Consider the following 27913-nt stretch of genomic DNA (forward strand, 5'->3'; position numbering starts at 1 on the left):
TCATAAAGGTGTGCCACAGGGCTCTTTATTGGGTCCCTTTAAATTTCCTATTTTAACTTGGGGAAAACTGTATCTAATGCTACTTTCTAAGTTTATGCTGATGACACTATTGCGTCCCAGAGCTTGCAGAATGTGACTGATACAGCATTACTGTATGGTAAAACAATCATTGCAATATCTGATTAACCAAAGATTAAAAAAATACTCTTTGAAAAATAATGTTCAGGTTTGGTATAATTATTCACAGCACTATTATTTAACTTTAGTGAGTTTTAACAGTGTTTTAAGTGAGTAAATGAACTTTATCAAGATTTAATCTACAACATTACTGTAAAAGTACATATTTACTTCAATAGCGCTTTACACAACCAGTGTATGGTAACATGGATGATTGAGAAGGCAGGGTCTATAAGATGTCAATGTGTTGGCTCGGTTGTTTAAATGGTTGTTTCCTAGAGACGTCATCTTGCTCGGCTTGAAGTGAGGTCGCCACAAAAACTGCTCCCCCTGGTGGCTGGCTGCAGTATAGGTCAAAAAAATCCATCTACCCAGTCATTCTAGATGGACTGTAGTCAAATCTCAAAAAATGAATACACCTTGTAGAAATGTTTCTCACATCAAATTGTTGTGGTGATTTGAAGATATCATTTTGCTGTCTTGTATTCAAGTCCTCTTTATTCTGAAAAGTTTTGTTTTCATTAGTCACAAGACGTTAAAAATGAGGCTTTGCGTCACGTTTAACGATGATTGACAGCTACCATTCTTGATTATTTTTTGGGGTGACTGTAAAAGAAAAAAAATATACTATTCATTTTTATACAACCCCAATGGGACAAACCTGGTTAAGGTTAAATCAAAAAAAAAAAAAAAAACATCTATCTTTCCTTTTGTCTTCGCGTTGAACACTATGGGAAGAATTGTACATCTCTTGAGTTTCTGTGGTTGAAAAACTGTTGCTCACGGTCATTCTTGTTATTGATGCCACCTTGTGGAGTTATTAGGTAATGACACAGAAAGTCAAACTGTCAGAAAATTAATTAAAGCGCTGTAAGCCTTTACATACCAGCTGAACTGTACTTCAGTGTTGGCTTACTGTAGATTGATGCACTGGTACGTCTTTATTTATACTGTTACACTGTGATTCTTTTCTATCACACAGAGAAGTGGTGGACAGTGTTTTTGCTCTCCCAGGAACATTTTATGCTCACAGCCCAAAAAGCTATAACAAAAACAAACTTGAAACTCAAGGAGCTTGTGTTACTACATATTTTTAAATCCAAAATGAAAAACCTTATAGCTAATTCTTTACATTTCTTAGTTTTACCTGGTTACACACCTGGGACCAACCTGGTAAAATGAAGGTCGGATAAAATAATAAAAGTCTTGGTAAGCTTCTATACCCTCTAAAACTCCAGCTTTAGTTTCGTGCTGCAGATGGGCGTCGAGAGCTGTGATAATGCATCCTCTGTCAAAACATATTAAGGCAGTGAGCTGGCGCTGCTGTGGGCGAGCTGTCTGTCTGTGCGCAGCATAGCCAGAGAGGAGGAAGAAGTCTAGCCGGTGCCACTGGCAGGCTTACACACAGGAGTATACACACGCACACACACACACGCACAGAGCGGCTTCTTCTTCTTCTTCTCCTGCTGCTGCTCGCTGACTGCTGTTCTGCCAAAGGGCCGTTTTGTGCTAAAAGGTTCAACCACCCGTTTACCGGTCATAACCTTATGTTTGCTTCCTCACTGCAGATGTCTCCAGAAACGTTCCCCTGTGACCTCACTCTGAAAAAACCCTAGAAACATCAAATTACTGCGCTTAAAGTGAAAACAAAAACATGTACTCTTTTTTTCCTCCAAATTCGGTCTCTCTTTTCTGTTGTTTTTGAAACTCCTCTGAAAATATGCCTGCACTTAAATGAGACAAGATTAGAGACAAACACGCCCATGTTCAACAGTTTCATGAATAAAACAACTGCTCCCAGCATGCCGCCGTGCCAGAAAACTCTGCTGTTTCCTCATTTGCATAAACAGTCATCTGGCAGCTCGTATGTGGAGAAGCGATGAGGAGAAATCAGCTGAAACTTTTCATCTGATCTTTAGAAACAGTGTTTTTTTTAGTATTGATCCGTTCACCTGAGCTGTTTGAAAAATGGCCTCCTGACTCTCCATCTTCGAAAAGTTTTCCATCATAAATCGGAGAGTGGGGGCAAAATCTGTCGGTTTTTGATCGTAAATATAATTGCCTACATCTTGTGTTGACGTGAGTGTAAATCATGAATCTCAGGGTTACTTTTGGATTGAAAATCAAGATTTAAAGGCCGTGCTTTTTTACTTCTTAGGGGCCTTGAGACAGTTTCACTAATAGGAAAAGTTTGAGAAATAAAGTCTTTGCCAAAGTTTTCAGCAGGTGTGAAAAAATGCTGTCTACTAAGAGAGCTTTCAAAAATATAAATGGCATTTTTTATATATTTTTTTAATCAATTTACAAAATGATATATGAGTAAACAAAAGACAAATCTAAAGACCTGGGTAAATTATGCAAATCTGCAAATCAGGTCGGTGACGTATGGAGAAAAAAAAAGGGCAATTGCAAAATACTGCATGACCAGTAGAGGGCAGTAAGACAAGACAACAAAGGCCGTTCATCAAAAATGAGATGCGAAAATGAGGAGCGGTATGACAATAAGGGGTGGGTATTGATAAGCTATTATTGGTACCAATGCCCTTATCATTTCTGCTTATAGATTCAATTCTTTATCAATTCCTCCTGTGAATTTTCTCTCTACAAAAAGTGTCTTTACAGGTTTTCTGTGTCAACAAAATTTAATTAGTTTAAAAGTGATAAATATGAAATTGGTCAGTGGATCTGGATGGCTCTGGAAGTAAATAAATAAAAGGTAAAACATCATACATCATGTGTAGATATTTGTTTGTTCAATTCTTCAGTGAAATTTCAAGCTGAAAATCCTGAATCAGAGTTTGTTTGGGAAACTGTGACAAATAATCGATGTAAGATCTGGCAGCTCCGGTGAAATGTAAAGAATGGATAAGGGAATCGTTAAAGGTCCCATATTATGTAAAAATCACTTTATTAAGTCTTTTAGTGAAATTTGTGGGTCTTTGTCAAAATGTGATATTTAATGACAAAACCTGTACTTAGTAGAGCTTGTGAATGTAAAATCCTGACCTGAAACGAGCTGTTTGGAATTTCCGGGATTTGCCGACGTCAGCGAAGTCCCTTTTCTGAATAATCAGGAGCAAGTCTGACCTGATTGGTCCACCGGAGCAGATACCCCTGAACCCCCTCTCCACCCACTCCTCTCCCCGCATCTGGGGAGAAATCTCTCCAGCAACAGGGAGTAGAGTGTGGCTGTTTTTGGCTGTAAACAGCAACATAGTTCCATGCACAAGCTTCCCATCTCTGAAGAAGACAGACTAAGTGGCTAGAGTTCATTTATCAAAGAAATGTTCCAGCTACACTCAGTAAAACTGTGCATGTGTGTGCTAGTCACTTCACGCCGACTGCTTTTCCAACTTTGGACAAACCTGGGACCCTGGAAATGTGAGTATTTTAAATGCTGTGTGCTGTGGAGCAGATGGAAGAGCTTTTCCTCAGTGTCCCCCCTGTCTCTGTGTTAGCTTCAGGATGCTAACTTTAGCTGCAGTTAGCCTGTTGTTTTAGCCTGTAATGTTACGGCGAACGAGCTTCTCTGTTTTCTAAACATCGTGCACTCGGAGCTCGTGGCGTCGCTTTCAGTGACGCTGAAGAGCGGGGCGGTATCAGCGATGGCTCATTTACATATGAAGGCCACGCCCACTAAATCAGAGCGTTCTGAACAGAGGGGCTATGAGAGCCTGGAAACAATGCTGCTGTGCTTAATTTATTGGCTTTTTGGACCAATACATGTTACTACCATTTCATGAAGACATCAATGATCCAAATTAAACTGCAGAAAAGGAGCAGAATATGGGACCTTTGGGTTTGACCACAGCCCATCTGGAATGAGCGGAGAGACAGATTTTTTGACCTATACTGCAGCCAGCCACAAGGGGGAGCAGTTTTTGTGGTGACCTCACTTCAGGCCGAGCAAAATGACGCCCATTTTTTTATAGTCTATGGTTGGCATCAGTTGCAACTCAGGGTGTTAGCTGGATTGATGGATTGAAACATTTCTTATCTAATCTCAACACGAATCGGTTTTCAACACCCATTCCTTACGATTATGAGTGTCTGCAAAAGAGAAGCATGGAGTCAGAGACTTGGTCTGGGTGAATGGTGTCCTCATGGCTGATAAATAATATTTTATCATGCCATATCTTCCTGGAGGCATAATACAGCCGATGTCAAGAACTATCCCAAGAAAAAAAAATTTAAGAAGAAGAAGAAGGAGGAGACCTGGAAGTGATGGTACGGCCCCCACAGAGCCCTGGTTTTGGCCCTGTGGAGTCTGTCTGGGAGAAGACCTGTGATCAGTTTTCCAAGATATTGGGAAAACCCACCACTGCCTTCATAAACCGTGTACAAGTTAAAGACAAACTGTTTTGAAGGTGGTCACACCAAATATAATCTGATTTAGATTTCTCTTCTATCTAAAAGTTATGTGGTTGAAGTGTTTGAATGCATATTTTCAGAGTCTTTTTCTATGAGCCAAAACAACCGATAATCTGTGCTTCTCCACAGTGTGTCATACAGTTTACAAAACCAGGCAAACACAATTTTAAGATATCACCACAACCAAAATATCACATCTTATGTCACAACCCTGATGTTACATAACAGAACAGTAGACTGTATATAGCTCAGCTGGACTTTTTTTTAGAGATATTGAAGGCCTGAAGAGGAGCAGCTGTGTTCCTTCAGTATTCACGTCAATATTTTGCTCCATATTGTCATCATAGTATCACAGAGTTGCTGTAGATTTATGGGCTCATAGTCCATGATGAGGATCCAGGGCTGCACAATTTTCAAAGTTTCAAATAAAAAAGAGGAAAGGGATGCAAACGTTTATTGGTAACTATTCATAGGTCTATAACTCTTACATTATTTTAAGGATTTTTCTTTATTATTTTTATCTATTTTGGTGAACTTTGATGGAGCTTAAGCGTAAATATAGCCTATCTTCATCTGTGGACAGTGCGTCCAGCGGAGTGTCGGAGTAAGATGCTTAGCTATCCAGCGCCACAGTTGTATGCAGTCTGACTGTTTTGTTGGGTCTGTTTTGTTGTATTCTACTCTGGTGTTCAGTTTCGGAAGGCGGAGCTACAGCTGATAATTTTTTAATAGTACTATTTATTTTTTTTTACCTTTCATAAAAAATGTACAAAACAAACTATGGGTATGAGCGTTAGCGCCATGCATTGTGCACTTCTTGTTTAAATAAATATTAACATCAGTAATTCCATATGTACTAATTTTTGTATTTTACTCAGAACATTACCAGTCTTACCCCACAGAAAAGCATGAGGGTTATTATTTCACACTGGCATCAGATCAGGATTGGTAACAGTCGAGTACCAAAGCCAGGGTATCGGTATCAGGACCAGAAAGGCTGGATTGGTGCATCCCTAGTACTGACTACTACAGACTGAATTTCGGCCAAAAAAGTAAGGACTACTAGTGTAGTAGGCGGTTTGAAAAAAAAACAAACGATTTCAGATGCCGTTTTGATTGTGATAACTTTAGCTTTTGACAAGTAGCCTACGGTGTCTCTGAATGGTCAAACTACCCAGGAAACAAGCTGGGAGGATGCGAAAAAACACCCCACAAAAAATCAAACCTGGTCCGAAAAAATATTTGGATGAATGAAAGTTTTAGAACAAGTGTGCAAACATGATTGACATAACATGGAATCATATTTATTTTCTAACGTGCGCAATTTTGGACAAAAAAAAAAAAAAAACAGATTTAGTGTGCCAAGAAGTAAGCTTTCATGTTGTGTACCCCAAATCCTGAGCCTACCATCTGAATGTGGAGCAGAAATCTGGACTCATCAGACCAGGAGACCTTCTTCAGTCCTCCGTTGTCCAGTTTTGGTGAGCCAAAAGCCTCAGTTTCCTGTTCTTAGTGTGAAAACCACAGAAGATGACCAGTTTGTGAAATACTCAAACCAACAACCACGCCACGTTCAAAGTCTCTTAGGCTGTATTCAGACCAGAAAAGTCCTTTGGTCCACTTGTTCGGTCCGGACCAAAAGCGGACTTTATTTTTTTGTTTGGTGCGGTTTGTATTCAGATTGTAGTTGTAGTTTTTGCAAGTGGACTATATTCTGTAAACACATCCACGTGTGTGACGATCAGTGCTCTCATTGGACAGCACTGACAAAGGGCGGCACACAGAATACAGACCCAGAAATGGAGGTAAACGTGTGTTTGTGCTCTTATTAGAGCTGAAAAATCATTTTCAGTTTCAAGAGCAGCTCCTTCAAAGAAGGCTTAACAACACCGATTACAATTTTGGAACAGCGAAGACGAATGCGCGCAGCAAGGAGACGCTATGCTCTGCGTGTCCTGACCCACAACATGCTAGCAACAGCGTGGCTAAACAGAAGACTGAAGTATTGGTATGAACCAAAGACGGTTAGGTTACGGTGGCTTTATAGGCCCAAAAGGCGCATGTATCCTGTAGTTAGTTTGGATGGACCTTGGTTTGTATTCAGACCTGCACCGGAGAACCACGAACCGCACTAGTTGTGGAGCTAGACCACCTCAAAAAGTGGGTGCCGGTCCGTTTGTTTGGTCCGCACCAGGGTTCGTTTGTGTCTATTCACACCTGCATGAAAAGTCTGCAACAGTGTGCGAAACGACCCAGTCCAGGTCTGAATACGCCCTTAAATCACCTTTCTTCTCCGTTCTGATGCTTGGTCTGAACTGCAGCTGCTTGTGATTGGCTGGTCAGACATTTGCCTTAACGAGCAGCTGAACAGGTGAACCTCATTAAGCAGCCGGTGAGTGTACAGACTATTTCAATGCGTAAATAAAGCACAGTCAGTCACTCTATGCGGGTACACCTTACAGTTTATGTAGATGAGAGCTCTTGGCAGTGTTTGTCTGAGAGAGAAAAATCTCTTGAGTCAGGCTGCCTGTGGGATATCGACCAAAATAATGCTGTAACTCCAGGATCAGAGATCCAGAGCGGCTGTATTAATTATGAATCATTTTCCTGATTATGTTCGCCAAGACAAAATCAAAACAGCAAATAAGTACAGCCACATCACCCAAAAAAATCCTCAGATCATGCTGGTATTTTAGATAATTATCACCCATTTTAAAGTACCAGGTAATCAGTTTGATGTGATTCTAATTATAAAGCAGATTTTTCTTGTTTTTTGTCTGTAATTCCTCATTAATCCTCTATGTGACGCTCCAAGTCTCACACAAGCCCCTCTGACAGCCTCGCTGCAAATGCCTCCATCATCACAGCTGCTGACAAGCAAACCACTGCGATGCTAATTGAGCTGGCAAGACAGAGCATGGGGGCTAAATGCACCAGAGATTGCCTGGCACAGAGATGTAATGAGCCTGAGCAGAACCAGATACCAAAGGGCAAAAAGGGAGCTTGTTTTTTTTCCCGAGCAGCCATCGTTCGATAAACTGCTCCTCGCAGGCTATCTTTAATTGTCTGTCACATTTGAGCTGCCCCTCTGTGCTTGTGCACCTAGCTGCTGTAATGTTCCCAATGGTTTCATGTGGAGACAGATGACAGCTTTCAGACAGCTGCACAATCTCCCAGCGTCACCGTGCCCTGACACTTTCATACGCTCTGACCAAACCCAGCTTTCCAGAAACGCCATGCCTCGACCTTCTGCTCTGTGGCTCCACAGCTCCTTCAGGAAACATGCCCCGAGTGTGCGCCTGCCTCAGTGTGACAGTAACAACCCTAACTCGACAGCACGTCAAAGACACAGCCACTCCGCTGCTGCTGATGATGATGAGAATAAGACTAGCAGGCCCTCAAGAGTCGCCCACCCACTCTGCGCCGCTGATGGCGGTGACTAATGCCACCTATGGTCTAAATTGCAAGCTCTGGTTGCTAAGCGGAACTGTGCGTGTCACCAGCAGCAGCATTCGTCCTTTTCAAGCACATCAGACAAACAATGGAGATGACATGAGGGTCACTACTTGAGATAAAACACATCACATCAGATGTGAAGGTGTTCAGGTTGTTTTGTTTTCCTTTCAGACGTAACGTGGGTGATGTTTACGCAAACTGAGTAACACAAAGATCTTACTGGATTAGCGATGAGCTAATCCCTGACCTGAAATCTGCCATCAGTAGCTTTGCTCATACTTTTTTGCTCAATCTTTACTCTACACACACGACAAGGAAGGTTTTCATAATCAGTCAGGGAGAGCTACAGTTTGAAAAGTGACAACGAGCAAACTTTCAGTTTGTACCATAGTTTAGTAGCCGGCTATATTTAGCTCTACTCACAGCCTGGTGCTCTGAGACATGTCTGTAATGTGTAACGTTAGTGAATCCTGCTCATGTCTTCCCAGTCATCTACCAATCAGAGCTAACGTAACCTCGCTCTTCATTTTATTGATAGACGCTAAAGTTTGAACAGACCACTGCAGAATAACTGCTGACTGTGGGTTGGAGTCAACATTAGCACAAACAGATTAGCCCCTGTGTTTTAGTCTTTAGATCGCGTTTAAGCCTTAAGCTCATTTTTTGGCCTTTATCTTGTGTTTTGCCTTTACTCCGTGTTTCAGCGTGAAGCTCATTGATTAACCTTCAAATTGTGTTTAGGCCTCCAGCTCATGTTTTAGCTTTAAGCTCACTGATAAGCCTTCAGATCGTGTTTTAGCCTTTAGCTTGAGTTTTAGCATTCAGGCCATGTTTTAGCCTTAAGCTTATGATTTAGCCCTCAGCTCATGTTCGAGCCTTAAGTTCATGTTTTGGCTTGAGCTCATGTTTAAGCCTTTAGCTCATTGATTAGCCGTCAGATCATGTTTTAGCCTTCAGCTCAAGTTTTAACCTCTAGCTTACTGATCAGCCTTAAGATTGTGTTTTAGCATTGAGCTTGTGTTTTACCTTTAGCTCACACATTAGCTTCCAGATTTTTTTTTTAGCCTTAAGCTTGTGTTTTAACCTTTAACCCCTTTTTTGGCCTTAAGCTTGTGTTTGAGCTTTAAGGTCCTGTTGTAGCCTTTAGCTCAGGTTTTAGCCTTTAGCTCACTGATTAGCCCTCAGATCGTGTTTTAGCCTTAAGTTCATGTTTTAGCCCTTAGCTCCTGTTTTAGCTTTAAGCTTGTGTTCTAGCCTTAAGCTTGTGTTTTAGCCTTCAAATCATGTTTAAGCCTTTAGCTTATGTTTGAGCCTTTAGCTTGTGTTCTAGCCTTTAGCTCATTGTTAAGCATTTAGATTGTGTTTGAGTCTTTAGCTCAAGTTTTAGCCTCTAACTTGTGCTCTATCTCTCTCCTGTTTATATTTCTTCTGCTCTTCTGTCCTTTTTCTGTTTGACAGTTAGGCTCCAGTGTCCACCATCACTACAAAATTAATCACAGAAATCGTTGTCAGCAGAGAAAAAACACGGATCTCTCTTCTTACTTCTGAACTTACAATAGTGTTGGATGCTGTCATAGAGACTTTGATGTGCCGTAAATCAATGTGGTCCTGGTTGACCTGATTGGGAAGCTTAGAAGCATTTGGAAAAAAAAACTTTTTGGTGCTGATAATCTCATTCTAAGTGTGGATTACAATCAGAGTTGTAAAGAGTCATGTCTTTACAACAGTGGGTAGTGGGGCTCATGGGAAACAGAGTCTTTATCCCTGAAAAACTCTACCTATTCCAGCCACAGGTGTCACTGCAATCAACAACAACTCCTCTTGTTCCCCGAGGGATTTGTTTACGACCTGGCTGATGGTAGAAGTGGTTTCACCTTAATTGACTTTCTCAGAAAAAGTACGGCCAAGTAAAGTTTTCTGCATGTTTCCCTTCACAGCAATGTGAAAACAAACCCGAGAGCTAATGCACGCTCCTCCTCGTGTCTCACTCCAACAGTATTGAGGCAATAAGCCCGTCTGTGCCGTTAAAATATGTGTGGCCTTGTGTTCCCGATCTTTCTCTGTGGATGTGGGCGTACAGTGTGCAGGGGGAAGGTGGGGAGGGGGGGGTCTCCCTCTCCCCCTCCTGAGCTGTCATTATCTCCAGGGTTGGGTGTCAGAGGGCTGTTATGACTGCTTGGCTGTGTGGGAGCTGAAGAGGAGCAATCACGCTGAAGTCACCGGTCTAACAAGCAATTGGTCTATTTGTGAGTGAGCCTGTGTGTGTGTGTACTGTCTGCGCAGGTGTTTGTGTGTGTGCTCTGTAGACACAGAGGTATGCATGCACCTGTGAGTGTCTGATTATACATCCCAGTGTGTGTGTGTGTGTGTGTGTGGGGGTTTGTGTCTCAGTCTGCCAGCGGGTGGTGGAGCCTCTGTAACGTCAGAAATAGAAACTCTTTCATACGTGCCGACAGAATTGAGAGGCAGAGAGCAGGGGGAAGAAAATTGGATCTGTAAATCTCTCCTCGGTGCATCCAGTCGTATCGTGGAGGATCTCCGCTCTAATCAGGCAGGGAGCAGATGGGATTAATGTCCAGAGATTGAGTGGCGTTAATTGGCTTCTAAATCAACTCTTAACACTATTTGTGAGTCAAATCGCAGCACTTACACGAGCGACCCAGTGCTGACGCAAATCAAGCAACAGTCTCACAAACGGAGCGTCCAAAATGACTGATGTGAGAGGAGCACAGAGACGCTTTCTCTGGAGACTGTTAATCACTTGTTTAGAGCTGATAATGCTGGATTTCCCTTCACGAAATCCATCCATCCATCAATCATCTTTAACGTCCATCATCTTTAGCGCTTTTCCCTTCATAGGTCGCAGGGAGCTGCAGCTGGGGTTGGGTTTCGTTTCAATTTGATCGATTCCTGGTTCTTGTTCCACAAATTGACAAATGACAAATGACCCTTAAAGTAAACTGTCAGCTGTTCAAACCAAAATCACGCACACCCAACCTAGTGCTGACAATGCCTCAGGAAGGGAAGTAACTACAGGCTGTTCTTGAGGTCGCTAATTGATGTCATCGCCTAATTTGAATAACTGTAATTGTCATTGACACTGTAGAAGAGAGGAATAACATCGTCGGAGAGACAAAACGGAAGTGAAAACTACAGCTGGGTACTGAACTTTGGTTCTTTAATGGCACTGATGGAAACACTACAGTAGTGCCAAGTTTCAAAACATGCCTCATCTTTCTATGCCGAAATCAAGTGATCAAGACCTAATAATGCCACCAGTGACTAGCTGTAATGTTACACGACATTAGGGATGCACTGATTCAACCTGGTATCAGGTATTGGCGTCAATCCAGCCCCTCAAAGCTGGATCAGGTATCACGAGTAAAGGACTGGTCCAAACTATGATTTAGTCTACAAGGTAAAACATTTTACAATCAAATAGTCATTTCCGTAAATTGTGAAGCATTTTTTGACCAAACTGCTTTTAAACATTTAAACACTTATAGTTTAAATAAATATTAACTTCAGTAAATCCGTATGTACACATTTTTGTCTTTTACTCAAAACATCACCAGTCTTATCCCACAGTAGAGCATGCAGGTTATTATTTAACACTGGTATCAGATCGGGATAGGGACCAGAAAAGCTGGATTGGTGCTACACGGCATATAGGTTGTCGCCAACTCAGTGGCCCTGTCAACATTTCAGACCCCTCTTGTTTTGTTTTGGGTTTTTTTGTGGGGAAAAAGGCAACTACAGACAAATCCAGCGACTTTTCTGGAGTTTGGTGTTTCTGACGTCTCCAGCACACGCTGCTTCTCAACGAGCTGCACTGAGCTCAGTGAAGAGTTCCTCCCCCTATCCAAAACACTCAGACACGGCGGTTTCTGCCAGAGTGTGGTCACACTGACAATCTATACTGTGCCCAAGCAAGCTTCAAACAAAGGTTCACCTAATTTGGCCAGCAAGCCCACAAGTGTGCCGTGCTCATTCGCAGTTTACTTATCTGCTTTCGCACGCTTCAGAGAGGTAAGCTGTTTACACTTAATGCACTAGCACAAGCAGGCAGACAGTGCGTATGATCCATGAATTACGCTTGCACCTGTCTCTTTTGGTCAGTTTTGGCGGTCTCAACCCTGGATAAAAGATACATTTTTCAATTAGAAAAAAAGCATAATAAAGTTAACTTCAAGTTATAAACACATTTAAGGTGCACCCACATTGACCTGTCACTTGTTTGCAACTGTTCTTTGGCATGGGGCAATATTTTGTTGTCTATTTTTTGTAGGAAAGCTGCTCAGAGTGGAAAATACTACAGACCCGAGACTTGTACCGAAATAATGTAATGTAATTTTCTTCTTGCTGAAATTGATATTACAAAATTGGTACCACAAAAAGTATTGTTTGGGAACTAGTATCAAAGTGAAGGTACCCCTACTGGTTCCTGTATTGAACATTTCTGAACGATACCCCACCCCAGTGAAAACCACGGCAGGAGATGTATCTGCATCCGCCCACGATGGTCTGCTCCGGCTGCAGCTGCGAGGGACTGCTTGGTGACCAAGGAGGACTTGTCCACCTGTAGGTGGTTTGAAAAGGAGGAGGGGCCTACGGCAGCACCCGCTACTTTTTGAGAAGAGTAGGATCAATATATGTTTTCACGTCAGAGTCTCCAAACTCCAGAGGAGGTCACTAGATTTGTCGCCCCTTCTAAAGAAAGGGTCGCCCTTGGGGTGCGATAAATATCTTTTTTTCATCACCCAGGCCAACTTGAACGTTTATGTTTTCTGCACTTCAAGAACCAAAACAGCTTCATCAGCTCTGCAAATCTTGGAAATTTGAAACCAGTTTCAAAATGAAACCAGTTATTGACACCTCAGCCCAGCTCGAGCTTATTCCAGCTGTCATTGGCCAAAAGGTTGGAGACACCTGGACAGGATGCCAACCTATCACAGAGCCAACATGTAGAAACAGACAACCATTCACACACACAGTCGAGGCACTTCTGAGTCACCAAACCTCCTGGTGAGCGTGTTTTCGGTGAGTACTCAAGCATGAACATGTGAACTCTACACAGAAACCTTTACAGTACGTTTCTGGCACATATACAAAGGTCATGTTCTGATGTAGAGGTGTGAGTTGTTGTCCACAGAAGCCTATAATGGGTTGTTGTATCCACCCAGAGCATCATAGCAGAGCTAAACTCAGACAGAGTACGGGGTCCTCCTGAGACCGTCATCGTGCACCGACGCTGGCAGCAGCAGCTGTTTGTTTGCACCAACACTGCAGCAGAACTGGGATTTGGTGCCTGGATGATTTCAGCTTGAGCGAGCTGAGGAGACAGTAACTTGTCGGAGGAGATGTCGGATAAAGAGAGATGAAAGAGAAAGGTGGAGGAAGGAGTGACGGGTGAAACTGATGGATCAGGATGATGAGGTCTGAGTAGTCACGGAGGACTAACGGGGAAGGTGCTCTCGGGCGATGTGCACACGTTTAAATTTCTGCTCATTTCATATTCAGGATGAGATTTTCAGATACCTGTCGGGATGAAGCAGCCTCAGAGACGCACTTAAACTGAATTTGTCCAGAATATGAGTAAAAGATGAGACAACCCTTATTCTTCAAGCATTTCTTCAACCGGAATCAAACTCTTGTAGATTCTTCCTTTTTATTGATTTTTCAAGCAATAAATAACAAAACTTCATCTCACATCACCAGAGTCTCATCCCAAACAAAACCTTGTATAGAAATGTGGGAGGGAAGACAGAGGAGGGTAAACAAACCAGAGGAAGACCTCCAAGCAAACTGAAGGAAGAACAGAGACAAACACAGAGACTCACTGACGTCTTCAAGGTTTTTTACATCTGTCCATCACTGGACACAAACTGAATCACTGAACTGACCTTGGAAGTACAGTCAAATATCTGTGGCAATAATTTACATCCACTTACACCAGGGCCTTTCAAAGAAAACATGAAACCACTGGGGCCTCCTCTATTTTAATAAAACAAATCCTACAATAATAATCTATCAACTTTCCACTTTGGTTTTCAACAACAAAATACTTAAGTATTAATTTTGAACGTTCAGTCCTAATGCAGTTTCACATATTTTAGTTAAAATAGGTAAGAATCAGATGAATTTGAGCCCGTGCCTATTTCTGCGTTTATCATAATGACTACATTAACTTCAAACATCAAAATAAGATGAAATCTCTTGAGCCAGGAAAGAAAACATGCCCACTGTGGCAGCAAGGAATAGAAGTTCAATCAAAATGCAGTAATTAAAAAAATGTTACAGTAGATTACAAATTCACAGTCAACAAACCACACATTACGGCCTTTGAGCATCTAGTCTAAGAAAAACCCGACTTTAAATATCCGTCGTTAGCACTGCGCAAAATACAGAGGTCTAGCGGGGTACGAGACTCCTTAATTAACACAAGAGACCCCCTGAAAGGCTGGACGTCAGCCTGGACGTCATGTTGCTCGACTCAAAGTGAGGTTGCCACAAAAACTGCTCCCCCTGGTGGCTGGCTGCAGTGTAGGCTAAAAACCCCATCTCCCCAGTCATTCCAGATGAGCTGTGGCCAAACTTTAAAAAATTAATACACCTCGTAGAAATGTTTCTCACGTCTGATTGTTGTGGTGATTTGAAGATATCATTTGGCTGCTTTGTATTCAAGTCCTCTTTTTTCTGAACAGTTTTGTTTTCATTAGTTATAAGAGGTTAAAATCAAGTTTTTACGTCACATTTTACAATGATTGACAGCTGCCGCTATTGTGTATTTTTTTCAGGGATTGTAAAATATGTCGGGGGGTAGAGTCAAGAAGTGATTAGACTCTTGAAAGAAAAAGATAATCATTATTTTTTTCACCTGGCTTCACTCAGATTCTCTAATGCGCAGACTCTGGCTGCACAACTGCCACCAATGGCTGTCTTCAAAACCGTACAATGGTAAATGACGGAGCCACGCTGCCCACTCTATATACAGTCTATGGTGGGCACATGCCCCATTCAAGATCTCGTGCCCTTACAGTTTACAATTTTCATCTTTCTTCATTGTACACGAACCGTGTTATCATCTAGCTCCTTGCTTTATATGCTGTAATGATACACGTCACATCATAAATATCCCGTGAGTCACGGAGTAAACGTTTTTTTTTTCTGCGCTGCATGCAGTGTTTACACATGTACATAAAGTCAGCGCAAGCAGACGTTCCCCCTGTCACTTTTTGCGGTTTATATTTACTTTAAACTACATCCTGATCAGTCTGATAGGCGACGTTCATGATGTTTGGCGTTGTGTATACCCTGGCGCATATTACGCATAAGTTGATTGTTAATCCTTCTAGCGCTCATACAGAAGTCTCCTTTTTCCTGTCTTTTTGGGACAGAAAACCTAAAAGCCTGTTATTTTTCAAACCACTATTACCACTGTAACTATGTACCTCTGTGCAGGGGCATGTCCAGACTTTCAGAATGGGGTGTCATGGGGCAGTGATATAAGTAGGGGTGGCCAGAGTGTGCATTATTACAAATTATCACCATTATCTTCTTTATCTTCACTCCCTATTTTAACAACTATGAGTAACTACGATTGTTTAACTATTTATATATTATATATATGATTTTGGTATAAAAATGTTATGTGTGCATCAGCCAGTCGAATAAATTTAAAGTAGTTTTAATTTAATAAAAGTTTAATAAAACGGTCAGATCTTGCATGGCTGTAAACTTTGTCATTAGGTAAGGCTAAATATTTTTGTGTTGAATAAATAATTCATAAAAGTTTTTAATGCTTTGGGTTATATATATATATATATATATATATATATATATATATATATATATATATATATATATATATATATATATATATATATATATATATATATATTTATTTATTTATTTATCTGATTTGATTTTTTATTTTTTTTTTGGGGGGGGGGGGGGGGGGGGGGGGGGGACTCCGTATAGCGGACAGAGCATCAGCAAAAATAATCTCCAAACCATAGCATACTGGTCTTCGTAGTTTCTTAACTTACTGTACAGCTTAGTTCAGACATTTTTTGTGCTGCATTCAGTCCTCTTCTCGTGCCTCCTCTGGAACTCTTTGGCGCCCCCCAGAGGAAGCGTGCCTCACACTTTGAAAACCACTGACCTACACTGTTCCGAGAACTTATACTTTCTTTTTTAAATCTGTTTTTTTACACTGATGGTTCGATAAGAGGTCAGTCCAGCTCCAGTACCCTCCATCATTACTATGAAATAAATCAAAGAAGTCGTAAACGTCTGGTGTAGTGTCAACAAATAGACTTATGGTCAACGTACCGCACACTGATTCCTGTCCCGACCACAGACAGCATTAAGAAATAATCCATTCTGGCGCTGATACTCTCATTTTAAATCCTGTATCATGAACAGGCAAATATGCAAAAGTGAGACTATTTCAAGTCCTCACGGCGCCTTTACTGCGAGACGATAACCTTGGCACAAAGAGAAACAAAAGAGGAACTGTCACCCAACATTACGTGTCTGCTTTCTGTGGTCTGTCTTCTTTCTGCGACGCCTCCTCTCTTCCTCTTCATCGTTCACTCAGATGTTAAAAAGCTTTTAATGTCACCTCAGTGTGACAGGATCTTTATTCACTGTATTATTTGTGTTTTTCACTTCAGACGCCCTTAAATTCATCACATCACAGCTCTGCATTATGAAATGACATACATCGTGATGGAGGACTGGATCGCCTACTCTCTCATGGAAATATAACGTGAAAATGTGTCGGTATAAATGCTGTAAAAGCCCCTCTTTCTAGCTCAGGTGTGACCTCCTGCACCATTAAAATTCTGCATATATGAATTTCCCCTGCACTGGACGCTCGTAATGGAGCGTGTGGCTTTATTGTGTGTTAAAAGCTGATGCAGCAGTGTTTGCTACTGCAGCCCTCTGGATTTGTTCTCATTGCTCACCTTTAATGTGGTGTTTTCCTATCTGGGTCATTTTTGAGTCCTTTTAGCAGAGAGTGAAAACAGAGCAAAGTGAACAGCAAACTATTTCCCAACAAGACAAAAAATGTCTTCAAAGGTCAACATTGTTTTTTAGACTTCCCACCTTAAGGCACGGTGCAAAATCATCTAAAAGTAAGTCCCTAACAGATTTTTTTTATCTATATCTCCAGCTGAAAAGACATTAAATAAGCTTATTAATCAATGCTTTTTGAAAGGTTTCCAGTCATCTGGGGAGCTGATATGGCCTCCCAGTTAGGTTGGGGTGATCGGCTTGGTGTCCAATCTAGGGCTGCAACAATGAATCAATGAAATTGATAAAAATCAATTAGTAAAAGCATCCACAATTTTTTTCCATAATTGATGCTCTGTGTTGCGTCATTACTGTATTAGTCTGCCTACTGTTTATTTGTCTTCTTCCTTTTTGTTGGATTATTTAGTGGTTGGCAACTTGCTGAAGGTGCATTACTGCCACCTACTGGACTGGAGGGTAGATTACCTGGGCTGTTGTTGTTTTTAAATCCATGGTATGTCTTTTAGGACTCGTTTAGTCTTTTTATTATATCATCACCCCACAAGGAGTTCATTAAACCAATGTTAGCATTAGCGTTAGCTGTTACAGATAGTGGTAAGGCAGAGGGGGTGAACTGTTTGACCTGCAGGTGAAAAGATTGAGGACACATCTTTATTTATTCACCTTTTTGACCCACTAAGTTCTTAATATGATGACATAACAATATATTTTCTGTTATTTTGCCCAAACTGTTGATTCTTTAAGTGAAAATACATTCATGTCATTCATGTTCTTTTTATCAGATTCGATTAATCGTAAATATAATCGTCAGAGTAATCGATTACCAAAATAATCGTTAGTTGCAGCTCTAGTCTGATCCAACCTAAAGCATAAAAGGGCCTTGTGTCTAGCTCTTCCTGAATGAAGGCATAAAAAGTCTTTGAAGAAAGGTTTCCAATCCTTTAATCTGATAAGAGTTAAGGATGTCGAGAAACAAGAAGTTTCTTAATTTCAGCCAACCCATAAAAACAAGAACAGAATGATTCACAAGGCAACAGACAGGGTCACAGAAGCTATGTCCCAATTCAGGGTCTGCAGCCTTTGGGGGATGCGGCCTTTGTAGCCTACATAGACCGCAAAGGCCAAACTGAACTGAGATGGCCTGGTCTACAGAGCATTTCCCTGTTTGCCACTTTCAACATCTGGACAATTTTTTTTAAATTTTACTTTATTTCTATTATTTTCTTTATTTATCTGATTAACCTGATCTATCATCATTAATTTCTTTATTGATAGAGTGTGGAAGCACAGTGCACTTGTAAGCAACAACATACATTTTCAACATTTGAATAAGCGCTAAGAGGGGATGTTAGATCAAAATTAAAATAAGAAAAATAAATGAATAAAAAAAAAAAATACAAGCGGTTATAGTTGTAAGTGCTTTTCAGAGTACTAAATTTATGTAATGTATTTTTTAATTTTCCTGTAAAAAATTAAAAAAGATAAATAAAAATAAAAATTTTCCTGTAAAAGAAATAAAAATAAAAATAAAAATTTTCCTGTAAAAAAATAAACATTAAAATTAAAAATAAAAAACCCCATCAAGTAAGTTTTTTTTCCTGGGAATTTACATGAATAAAGAATTAATCCTTCATGAGAAGATTAATAAAGAAGAACTGTTTTTCCTCAGTATATTACTTAAAAAGAGACCAAACAACACATCTTTCCACAGTGAAACAAAATCAAACGCAATGAATCTTGGGATATTTGAGGCTAAGAAGGATTTACTAAATCTGTCCTATGCGTCACCTGAAAAGGAGGCTGGATTTGTTGGCCGCATTTTGGAGGAGCCTTTGAAATGGGACAGCCTTCGACGCAGCGTTGTGAAAAAATCAGTCTTCAATTTCAGCCTCTGTGGGCTGCAGACCCTGAATTGAGACAGAGCTGGAGTCTGCAGGTAAAGGATGTCAAACGTGTCGCTAACGCTAGCAGAGCTAGCACCACAAGCCTTCAATCCTTCCTGTCAACCCAGTCAGCTGTAAAATCCTTAATATCTGATAGAACAAACCTGGGATAACTTCTATAGATGTTTTTTGTGGGTCTAAATTTATTTTTTCAATGACAGATTCATGTTTTACCAGATCATGCAGCACTACAACCAAAGCTGCCTGCAGCTCTCCTACTCTCCATCCAAAGACCTTTTCCTGCAGCGTTACTATTCAAGGAACTGCCCGAGTCTGTCATCCCACAGCTTTTGGACCACTGCGACAGATGCTCTGAAACAGATGCAAAAGGCCGGAGGGGCAGGATGGGGGTGCAGGGAGATCAGGTCTTACTTCCCCTGAGGGGGTTAAAGTGTCGAGGGTCTTTCCACTCCACGGGGCATCTATACAGGAAATTAACGACGTCACAAATCACAAGCACGAAGACGGAGGAGATCATCCAACAAGAAGCAGAGCGTCCCTGAAGCCCAGTGACACGGTCTGCTTCTGTTTCCACTCCAGAGCTCCTGAGCTCGCAGTTACAGAGCGGCGCCGCGAGACGCCATCAATAACTCGTCTCTTCTTCTGCATCTTCATTTATTTATCAAACACTGAGGAGGTGAAACACAGGAGTTCACAGCTGTTGTTTGTTTTGAAGAATCAAACGCTGGACTGTTGCTTCGTATACAGATGTGTGAAAATTATACATCTCTGATAACACCCGGCGTGGTTTACACACACACTCACACTCTCAGGTGTGTGTGTGTTTGTAGCCTGGCAACAAAGCTTAATTAGCCTTTGGCGTTTAGTAGTGATTAGCAGAACAATTCACCACTGATGATGATACATTTCTCTACACTTCAATACATGGAAAAAAAGATACACATGCACACAGATTTGCATATTCCAGCATCCAACGGTCTGCATCCATACAATTAATCCGTAGCGTAAACTCTCCTGTGTGTTTGTTCGTCATCTTTTATGTCCTGATAAAGAAAACAAAGCATCTGCAGCAGAATCCACTAATCACCGCTTCCCCAGATACAGCACACAGAGCCAGGCCGTGTGGGGGAAGTGGTCAACCGCTGCTCTTCATGTTATGCGTCGGACAAAAGGCCGAGCACGGATATAAAACATAGTGACAGCAATTTTCTGCAGGGAGTCCAGAGTCGGAAAGAGGGCAAGTCAACAGGGACGCTGGACAGAAACAGGGAGGAGGATACTTCGCTCGAAATGCACGAGATGTTTCCCCCAAGAGACGGATCAATGAGGTGATTTCACAAACAAAAAGCCATCCATGGGTGTTATTGACTCCGTCCTGAAATATGGCGGCTGTAACCAACAAACCAAAGCCTGGAGAGGAGAGATAACACACACTCTGCTGGATTCGAGTACAGATACCACTGGCTGCTGAAGGCAGGAGCAGCGATGCAAATCAACAGCACAAACAATTAGAGGAAATGTTTGTTGGGTTATGTAACCCTGAAGGCCAGGTTTGGAGAAGGAGATTTGCCTGGATGTTGTTGGTTGAAGCCAATGATTATCTGTGATTTCAAAGGGGAAATATGAGCTGATTATTCAACAGTTGCCTGCTTCTCCTGCAGACATAAAGACAAAGAGATCTATTTAATGAGAGTGCAAAGTTGTAGATATGATCTAGATTTTTGGTTTAGCACTTAAACTTTGCTCTTAACCTCATCTTTGGCGTCACTCGTGCTTATTATAGAAGTCTTTGTTTTCTAAATGCAAAAATAGCTAGAATCAAAAGTCAATATATTGGGATTTTTTTTGTTCAGCAAAATCAAAATCGGAATTCTTTGTCCAAAAAAGTTTTTTTTTTCAAATTCAAATTCTTCATTTCAGTCTTAGTTTATAAACAGATTGGAAAATAAGTTACCACTTTTCTCCAGCAGGGGGTGAAGTGTGTCTCTCTGACTCATGTGGTGTGCATTTTATGGGGAAACATGGCGCCTGGTACAGTCTGTACATATTATTATCATCATTTAACTTTTTCACATGGTCTGGTGTTAAAAAGCAAACTAAAAATCGCAAAAGTTGTAAATATTGAAGAATTGCAATGTACATCAAATTGGCATCCCAAAAATCGTAAAGGAAACTAATTGCAAGAATAGCGTATCGTCCCAGCCCTACTGGTAACAACCAAGCTGCAACCTCTGGTCTGAGAATATGAGACAATGCGGAAGTGCTAAAATCTGCTGTTTCTCGAGTGTTCGCTTGAGGCTGGCTCCAGAAGTATAGGAAGTCACAAACACACCAAGCCAAAAAAAAGCCATTTTCAAAGCAGAAATTAACCTATTTACAGCCTGGTTCAAAAAATGTCTCCTGTCTGAGTCGCTAATTTTACTATCAGCACCCACTGTACAGGTGGTGAATTTTTTTCTAACACGGCCGTTCAGAGGATATTGATATCGCAAGCTCCCCCAATAAGAGGCACAGCTGAGGGTCATGTGACGGCCGGTGCCCTATGGCTATAGCCGATCTGCTTCATTTTCCGTTTCAGAAACAGACGGGTGACGTTAGCTTGACTACGTCCATGTTTTATACAGTCTGTGGAAACAACATTACAGAAAGAAAGAAAGAATCTGAGATGATGTGTCCAGGTAGTTTAGAGAAAAAGAGCCTCACAATTGTGAGAAAAGACGACCATGAAGAGGATCAAAGAATGGAGCGCCTGAGATGAAATACTATAAAAAAAAGTACGTTTTGTCTGTTTTTTTGGATCAAAAACAGGAAGAGAGACATAAAAAAGCGGCTCCACTCTTCTCAAGCAGTTTTGGTTTTTACATAGTCAGAGAAAACAATACTATTTGGGTCTTGAAAGATAGTTTGAAAGATCTATGCTCTGAAAATGGCCGGCAGCTAATGAGTGAATATTGGCCCACTTGACACATCGGTTGATACCGATATTGATACTGATAAATGTCCATATGTGTATACAAATACATAAGATGATATAATAGTCGTCTGAATAAATATGATTGCTTTCACAATGTTGAACTGTGATAAAGTCACAGTCTGGATATAACTATGAATAAACTTCCATTGTCAAACAATGGATGAAGCCAAAATACCACCTGAAGAAGCACCCAAATCTTGTCCATGCAACTGACCAATAACACCAACCAAAGATGATGTTTTCCAAGGGGTGGCCTGTATCTTTACTGGAGCCAATCACCAGAGAAAGCTCTGTATCAATGAACATCTAGCGGTGGCCAGTGGGCCAAATCGTCTCTCCAAAATATCACAGAAAAATCACTCGTTGACCTCTCTTGTTCGGGTGAAGTTGGGTTAATAAATCCTCTTTGATAGGAGTGTTGAGTTTTTAAAGCAAAAATGTTTCTCTGACTGTTCAAGACATGGCTCCTTGAAGCTTGCATACTTTGCTTTGTGGTGACACCCCAGATAATTTTCTTTATCAGCAGAAACAGTTTGGTTTTTCATGAGGCACACAGGTCCAGCATTTCTAAAAGTTGGCTCTATAAATACAGACATATCAGCCCATTCTTCATCAAGGATTTTCCTCTTAAGGCTCTTTAAAAGAGAGACAATTTATGAGCTTTGAATAAATTTAGGAGTCCTTTCTCCTGGTGCAGTCTGTCAACTCTGAAGAATACTAAAAATAACATTAACTTGGAATGAAAACATATACATCAAATAATAATAATATACATATTAATGAGGAAACAATATTAATTGAATTTATTTCACCAGGGCATCTGCCCCTAACAGTGTCCTTTGGCCCTTGGACAATTTTAATCGATGACCCCTGCTCTAAATGTTTCTGCTTCACTTTTAGGGAGATGTCATGTCGTCCATTTTTAAAATTCAGTTAGTGGTTAGTACAATAGCAGTTTTTCTTTTCTTCAAAATTTCTAGAAGTTTGTATAAAAAATTTCAGGATACTGTCACAGGAGGTGGATTTCAGTGGCCGGGTATCCCAGCAATCAAAATGCAACCAAAGTATACAAACAGAAACATAAAAGTAAAGTTGAACTCATGATCCTAATCAGTCTGAGTATCATTAAATAATCGGTGATTGACTTTCAAGCCAATCATCTCATCCGGTTATGCTGCTGACCTCATAAACTTGATGATAAATCCGTTGATGTGGAACAGCAGCCACACCCCAGCTTTATTACAGAGCAGAAATTACAGCAATAACATCTGCTTTACAGCTTCCTACGGCAGCTCTCCTGGGACATATGGTTTAAAAAGACAGGAACATAAAAAAGAGACAGTCTGCTATGAAAAGGGAAAGACGGTCTTGTGAATGAGTGTATTTATGCTCAGATATTCCACCCTGAAAAATCTGAGTCCCTTTTCCTCCTCAGCCAACTTTATCCCTAAGCAACACTCCTGACTATAAATCAACCGTGTCTAAAATGCCAAATGGCCTCTGGCTGCCGGCTGCTGCTCTTAATTAAAGGACAACAACATTACAATCTTAAGGAGATCCTTTGAGGAACACATCAAGGCCGATGTATGAGTGTGATAACACTAATGTGTCACACATGAAGCTTTAATCTATCGGGGAAACTTATAAAGAACGCACTCAATTTCTCTCTCTGCACGCCAGCACTCATGCAGCTCCCTGATCCTGCAGCTTCATTTCAGCACCACGGAGAGCTCCACAGCCCTCCGCCGTGGAGGATGCTCTGCTAATTCTTCCCCTCCTCTCGGGCAGGAAACAGCATCTGTTGGTCTGCCTTTCCAACCGGAGCCATAATTGAACTCTTAGGGGAGCGGCAGACACTGAAGCGGTAACTGTGGCACCAGTTAAGGGCCAAAGGAGAGGCCGTTTCATGCCTCATTCAGGGGGAGATGAAAGCGCGGTGTAGCGTGAGTATAATCTGATTAAACAGAGATCTAGTGCAGAGCGTACATCTCTGAATCTGTATGCTTTAAAGGGGACATATCATGCTGATCCCTGATTTAATACTTACATATAATAAAATAAATTTGACAACAAGACCTTTCAACCCCTGAATTTTCAAAAATATGAGATATTGTATTTTTTCTGATATCCTAGAACGAGATTTAATGCCTCTGAAAATAGGTCATTGACATTTGGCTGCGAGATTTCGACCTTCGTGACGACACGAGGATCCTTTCTTTTTATTGGAGTAATCTGATAAAGCAGCTCCTCCTCTGTGATGTCAGTTAGTCACACAACCGCCACCGAGGGATACACCCACTAAGAGCCGACTGACTGAGTGCTGGATGCAGGGACTCTGCTCTGCTGAGCAGCTCGGCTTTACATGGTGAATTAGCAGTTAAAACACTGTAGTTTTAGCAGACGTTGTAATACTTGTGAGACTGTGATATTTGCATGCTTGTTCTGACATGCACTGTGAACCTGGACCACAATAATGTGGTGCTGCGGTAATAACATAGTGAGGAACTGACGGTAGAGGCGATCTTTAGACTACACTTTCAGCATGATGGATAAAACAGACAGAGAAAAGTGAAGGAGCAGGATGGAGCCCTGTTATAGAAATAGTTTATTGGTGAAGTCTGCCTATATTTCCACATATAAACTATACATGTTACAGTACCGGTTTGACTCAATGAAGCGTCTTGAGATGATCTGTGTCCAGGTGGATTTTCTTCCTCCTGAGCTGCAGAACCGTCCGGGTCTGACTCGGGGTCCAATACAAAAGAACGTATCCTACACGCTGCCATTTTATTAGTGCTATCAATGCCTAACGGTGAAGTTTTGGCAAACAGCAAAGTTGCTCGGTCTGCTCCATCCAATGTGGCGATTTTGTAAATACTGCCATGATGCAAAAACCGGCCCCTGGTTCTACCCCCTCCGCCCCTCTGATAGAACTGACCAATCAGAGCACAAAGGGCTGTGACGTTGCGAGGTTACTGGAGGTCATTCTGGAAACGGAGCGTTTCAACAAGATCTTCAGAATGGCCTTAAATGAAGAAATTGAGAATACTATTGTGGGGTAATGAAGGAACTAAATGACTTGTACTGAGGGCAGAAATGCTTTACAGGCATCCTAGTCTGGCATAGTGAAAAGGAGAAACAAGCATGATATGTCCCCTTTAATGAAATGGGTTTGTATTTCTCTTATCTGCACTAATATGATAATCAAACAAGATCTGATTCATTATGAAAGATGCCGATTGACTCAAAATACCCGGAAACACAAAAGCAGCAGAGCCACAAAGTCTGACTATTATTCTCACTACACAATCTCTCACTGCTCTGTTTCTATTTCCACTGCTGCACACACCTACACAGAAAACCAACAGCTGAATACAAGTCCCGCCGCATCCCTGGGGGGTTGTCGTGAGAGGTCATTCTGGGAAATGTAGGAAAAGCAGTAACCAAAGCAGAAATGTATGAGGCAGCTTCAGGGACAGTGCGGTATATTCAGCAAATCCTGGAAGGAGTGGAGTATCAGAAGCTTCTGAAACGCTGCTTCAAGCGTCCGCTGAGGTTTGAACATGGAGATGAACACACACACAAAGAGAATCCCTGATAGCCTCTCACACACATACACACACACACACACAGACACACTAAGAGTGTTTTTTTCTTTCCTGCTACCTGTCATCATTCTGAAATGTCTGGTCCCCCAGCAGCAGATCCCTGAAGCGATAGCGAGGAGGAAGAGGAGGCACCTCTGTGTCCACCTCTGCCATCTTGAGGGATGAGATGTCCAGAATAACGCCAGAGTTGCTGCTGTTATTTCTCTGCAGGGTCTCGGTGGAGGTCCTGCGGGGTGAGGAAGAGAAACATCTGCTCATCAGTGTGCCAGATTTTGTCTTGCTCTGCTTTCAGACATTTCAGCTCTACACCAGAATAGAGAAACAGCGATACAGTGCCTTTCATTTTCCACAAATCTGAACCTTTTCTGGGGAAACATTCCTTGGAAATCAGCGGGGACTTACAGGGGTTATGTAACGAGAAAGAACAGACTGTTTGCAATCAAAACAATCAATGTTCAGAGGGAATTCATGTCCTACTGTAATCCCCAGATGACACATTATTTATCCAGGACTCCAATGTGGGTCGTTTTGCACCGCAAACATAAAAATCTGACGCAGTTTGTCACACGCCGCTGAACAAACAGCTTCAAACATACGAGATGTGACTTGTTAAAGAAGTGCAAAGCATCAAAGTAAATCATGCAGAAGAGTCTGAGCCAGATGACTTGTTTATGCATCTCATGTATTAATAAAGACTTTTAAACGTATGTACATTGACATGAATTATTCAGGAGACAAAATGACCTTCTTTTTCTATCAAAGTTGCTCTGACAGGAGCTGTGATAACCTTTCATTTTATGTTAACTGGCCGTCCCTGTGGATGTACACCTGGTGCTGTTCAGATCTTGTTAGCTTACATACAGTATACTCTCTTGGACCCCCTTATGCTTCAAGAACTGCCTTATTCCTTAGTGGCATAGATTCAACAAGGTCCTGGAAACATTCCTCAGAGAGTTTGCTCCATATTGACATGATAGCATCACACAGTTGCTGCAGATTGCAGGGATTGTCATGTTGAAGAAAGCAGTCTGAGATGATTCCAGCTTTATGACATGGAGCGTTATCCTGCTGGAAGTAGCCATCAGAAGATGGGTACACTGTGCTCATAAAGGGATGGACATGGTCAGCAACAATACTCAGGTAGGCTGTGGACTTTAAACCATGCTCAGTTGGTACTAAGGGTCCCAAAGTGAGCCAAGAAAATATCCCCCACACCATTACACCAGCAGCAGCAGCCTGAACCGTTGATACAAGGCAGGATGGATCCATGCTTTCATGTTGTTGAGGCCAAATTCTGACCCTACCATCTGAATGTGGAGCAGAAATCCAGACTCATCAGACCAGACAACGTTTTTCCAATCTTCTATTGTCCAGTTTTGGTGTTGCTGTGTGAATTGTAGCCTCAGTTTCCTGTTTTTAGCTGACAGGAGGGTCACCCGGTGTGGTCTTCTGCTGCTGTAGCCCATCTGCCTCAAGGTTGGACGTGTTGTGCGTTCAGAGATGCTCTTCTGCAGACCTCGGTTGTAACCAGTGGTTGAGTTACTGTTGCCTTTCTATCAGCTCCAACCAGTCTGTCCATTCTCCTCTGACCTCTGGCATCAACAAGGCATTTTGTCCCACAGAACTGCTGCTCACTGGATATTTCCTCTTTTTGGGACCATTCTCTGTAAACCCTAGAGATGGTTGTGGGTTAAAATCCCAGTAGATCAGCAGTTTCTGAAATACTCAGACCAACAACCATGGCACGTTCAAAGTCCCTAAAGAAGTAACCAGGAAATCTAACCTCCTTTTCGGGACTAATTTTATGTTCAAAAACACAGCTGCTTGCAGGAAACATCCTTAATGAAGTGAGACAGTGCAAGATTAAAGTATCCGACATGTTGATACCTTTCATAATGTGGAGCTTTGTTAATGTAGGGCTCACTTTAGCTTCTGAAATAACATACTGGAAGTTATTGGACACTGTTGAGGCTTTCAAGAGATACCTACTTTACTTCTTAACCTGTTTAAAGGGTTTCCGTTTCTTGTAACATTATCAAATGATTTCCTCTGTACAGTAAATTGTGTGTTGTTATCCTGCCAATCAAGCTCCTGGAGGTTCGTAGAAGCTCAAAAAATGAAGCAACAGCAACAGCAGAATAAAGCTGTTTGGCATTGGCAGAGAAACTGACACCGCTTCATGATCCACATGGTAAATAAGATAACCAGCTACAAGATTGCTCCTTTCTTTATGCTGAATTTCAGTGCCTGAGTTCTTTGAGTTGGAATGTTGGTGAAAAAGTTGATATTTGGCACTCACCTGGCAGTGTATACGTTTGAGAGTGCCTCCAGTAAATTAAGTGAAAAGTAGGTTAGCACACAGGAGGAGGTTTATTCCTTTG

At 41.4% G+C, this 27913-nt stretch overlaps 1 protein-coding gene across 18 annotated transcripts in view; it reads right to left on the reverse strand.

Annotated features, from left to right (window-relative positions):
- kcnt1b (potassium sodium-activated channel subfamily T member 1b) overlaps positions 1-27913 on the reverse strand; it is a 146391-nt gene that overhangs the window by 112274 nt on the left and 6204 nt on the right. For all 18 annotated transcript variants that reach the window (XM_074670421.1, XM_074670431.1, XM_074670420.1 and 15 more), the window contains exon 3: positions 25591-25758. In XM_074670421.1, coding sequence (XP_074526522.1) covers positions 25591-25758 — 168 coding nt within the window. The remainder of the gene's footprint in view (positions 1-25590; positions 25759-27913) is intronic.

Source organism: Halichoeres trimaculatus, unplaced genomic scaffold (assembly GCF_033239565.1).
Source record: "Halichoeres trimaculatus isolate MK-OKI-2021-1 unplaced genomic scaffold, fHalTri1.1 fHalTri1_scaffold_5, whole genome shotgun sequence".
Taxonomy (NCBI): Eukaryota; Metazoa; Chordata; class Actinopteri; order Labriformes; family Labridae; genus Halichoeres; species Halichoeres trimaculatus.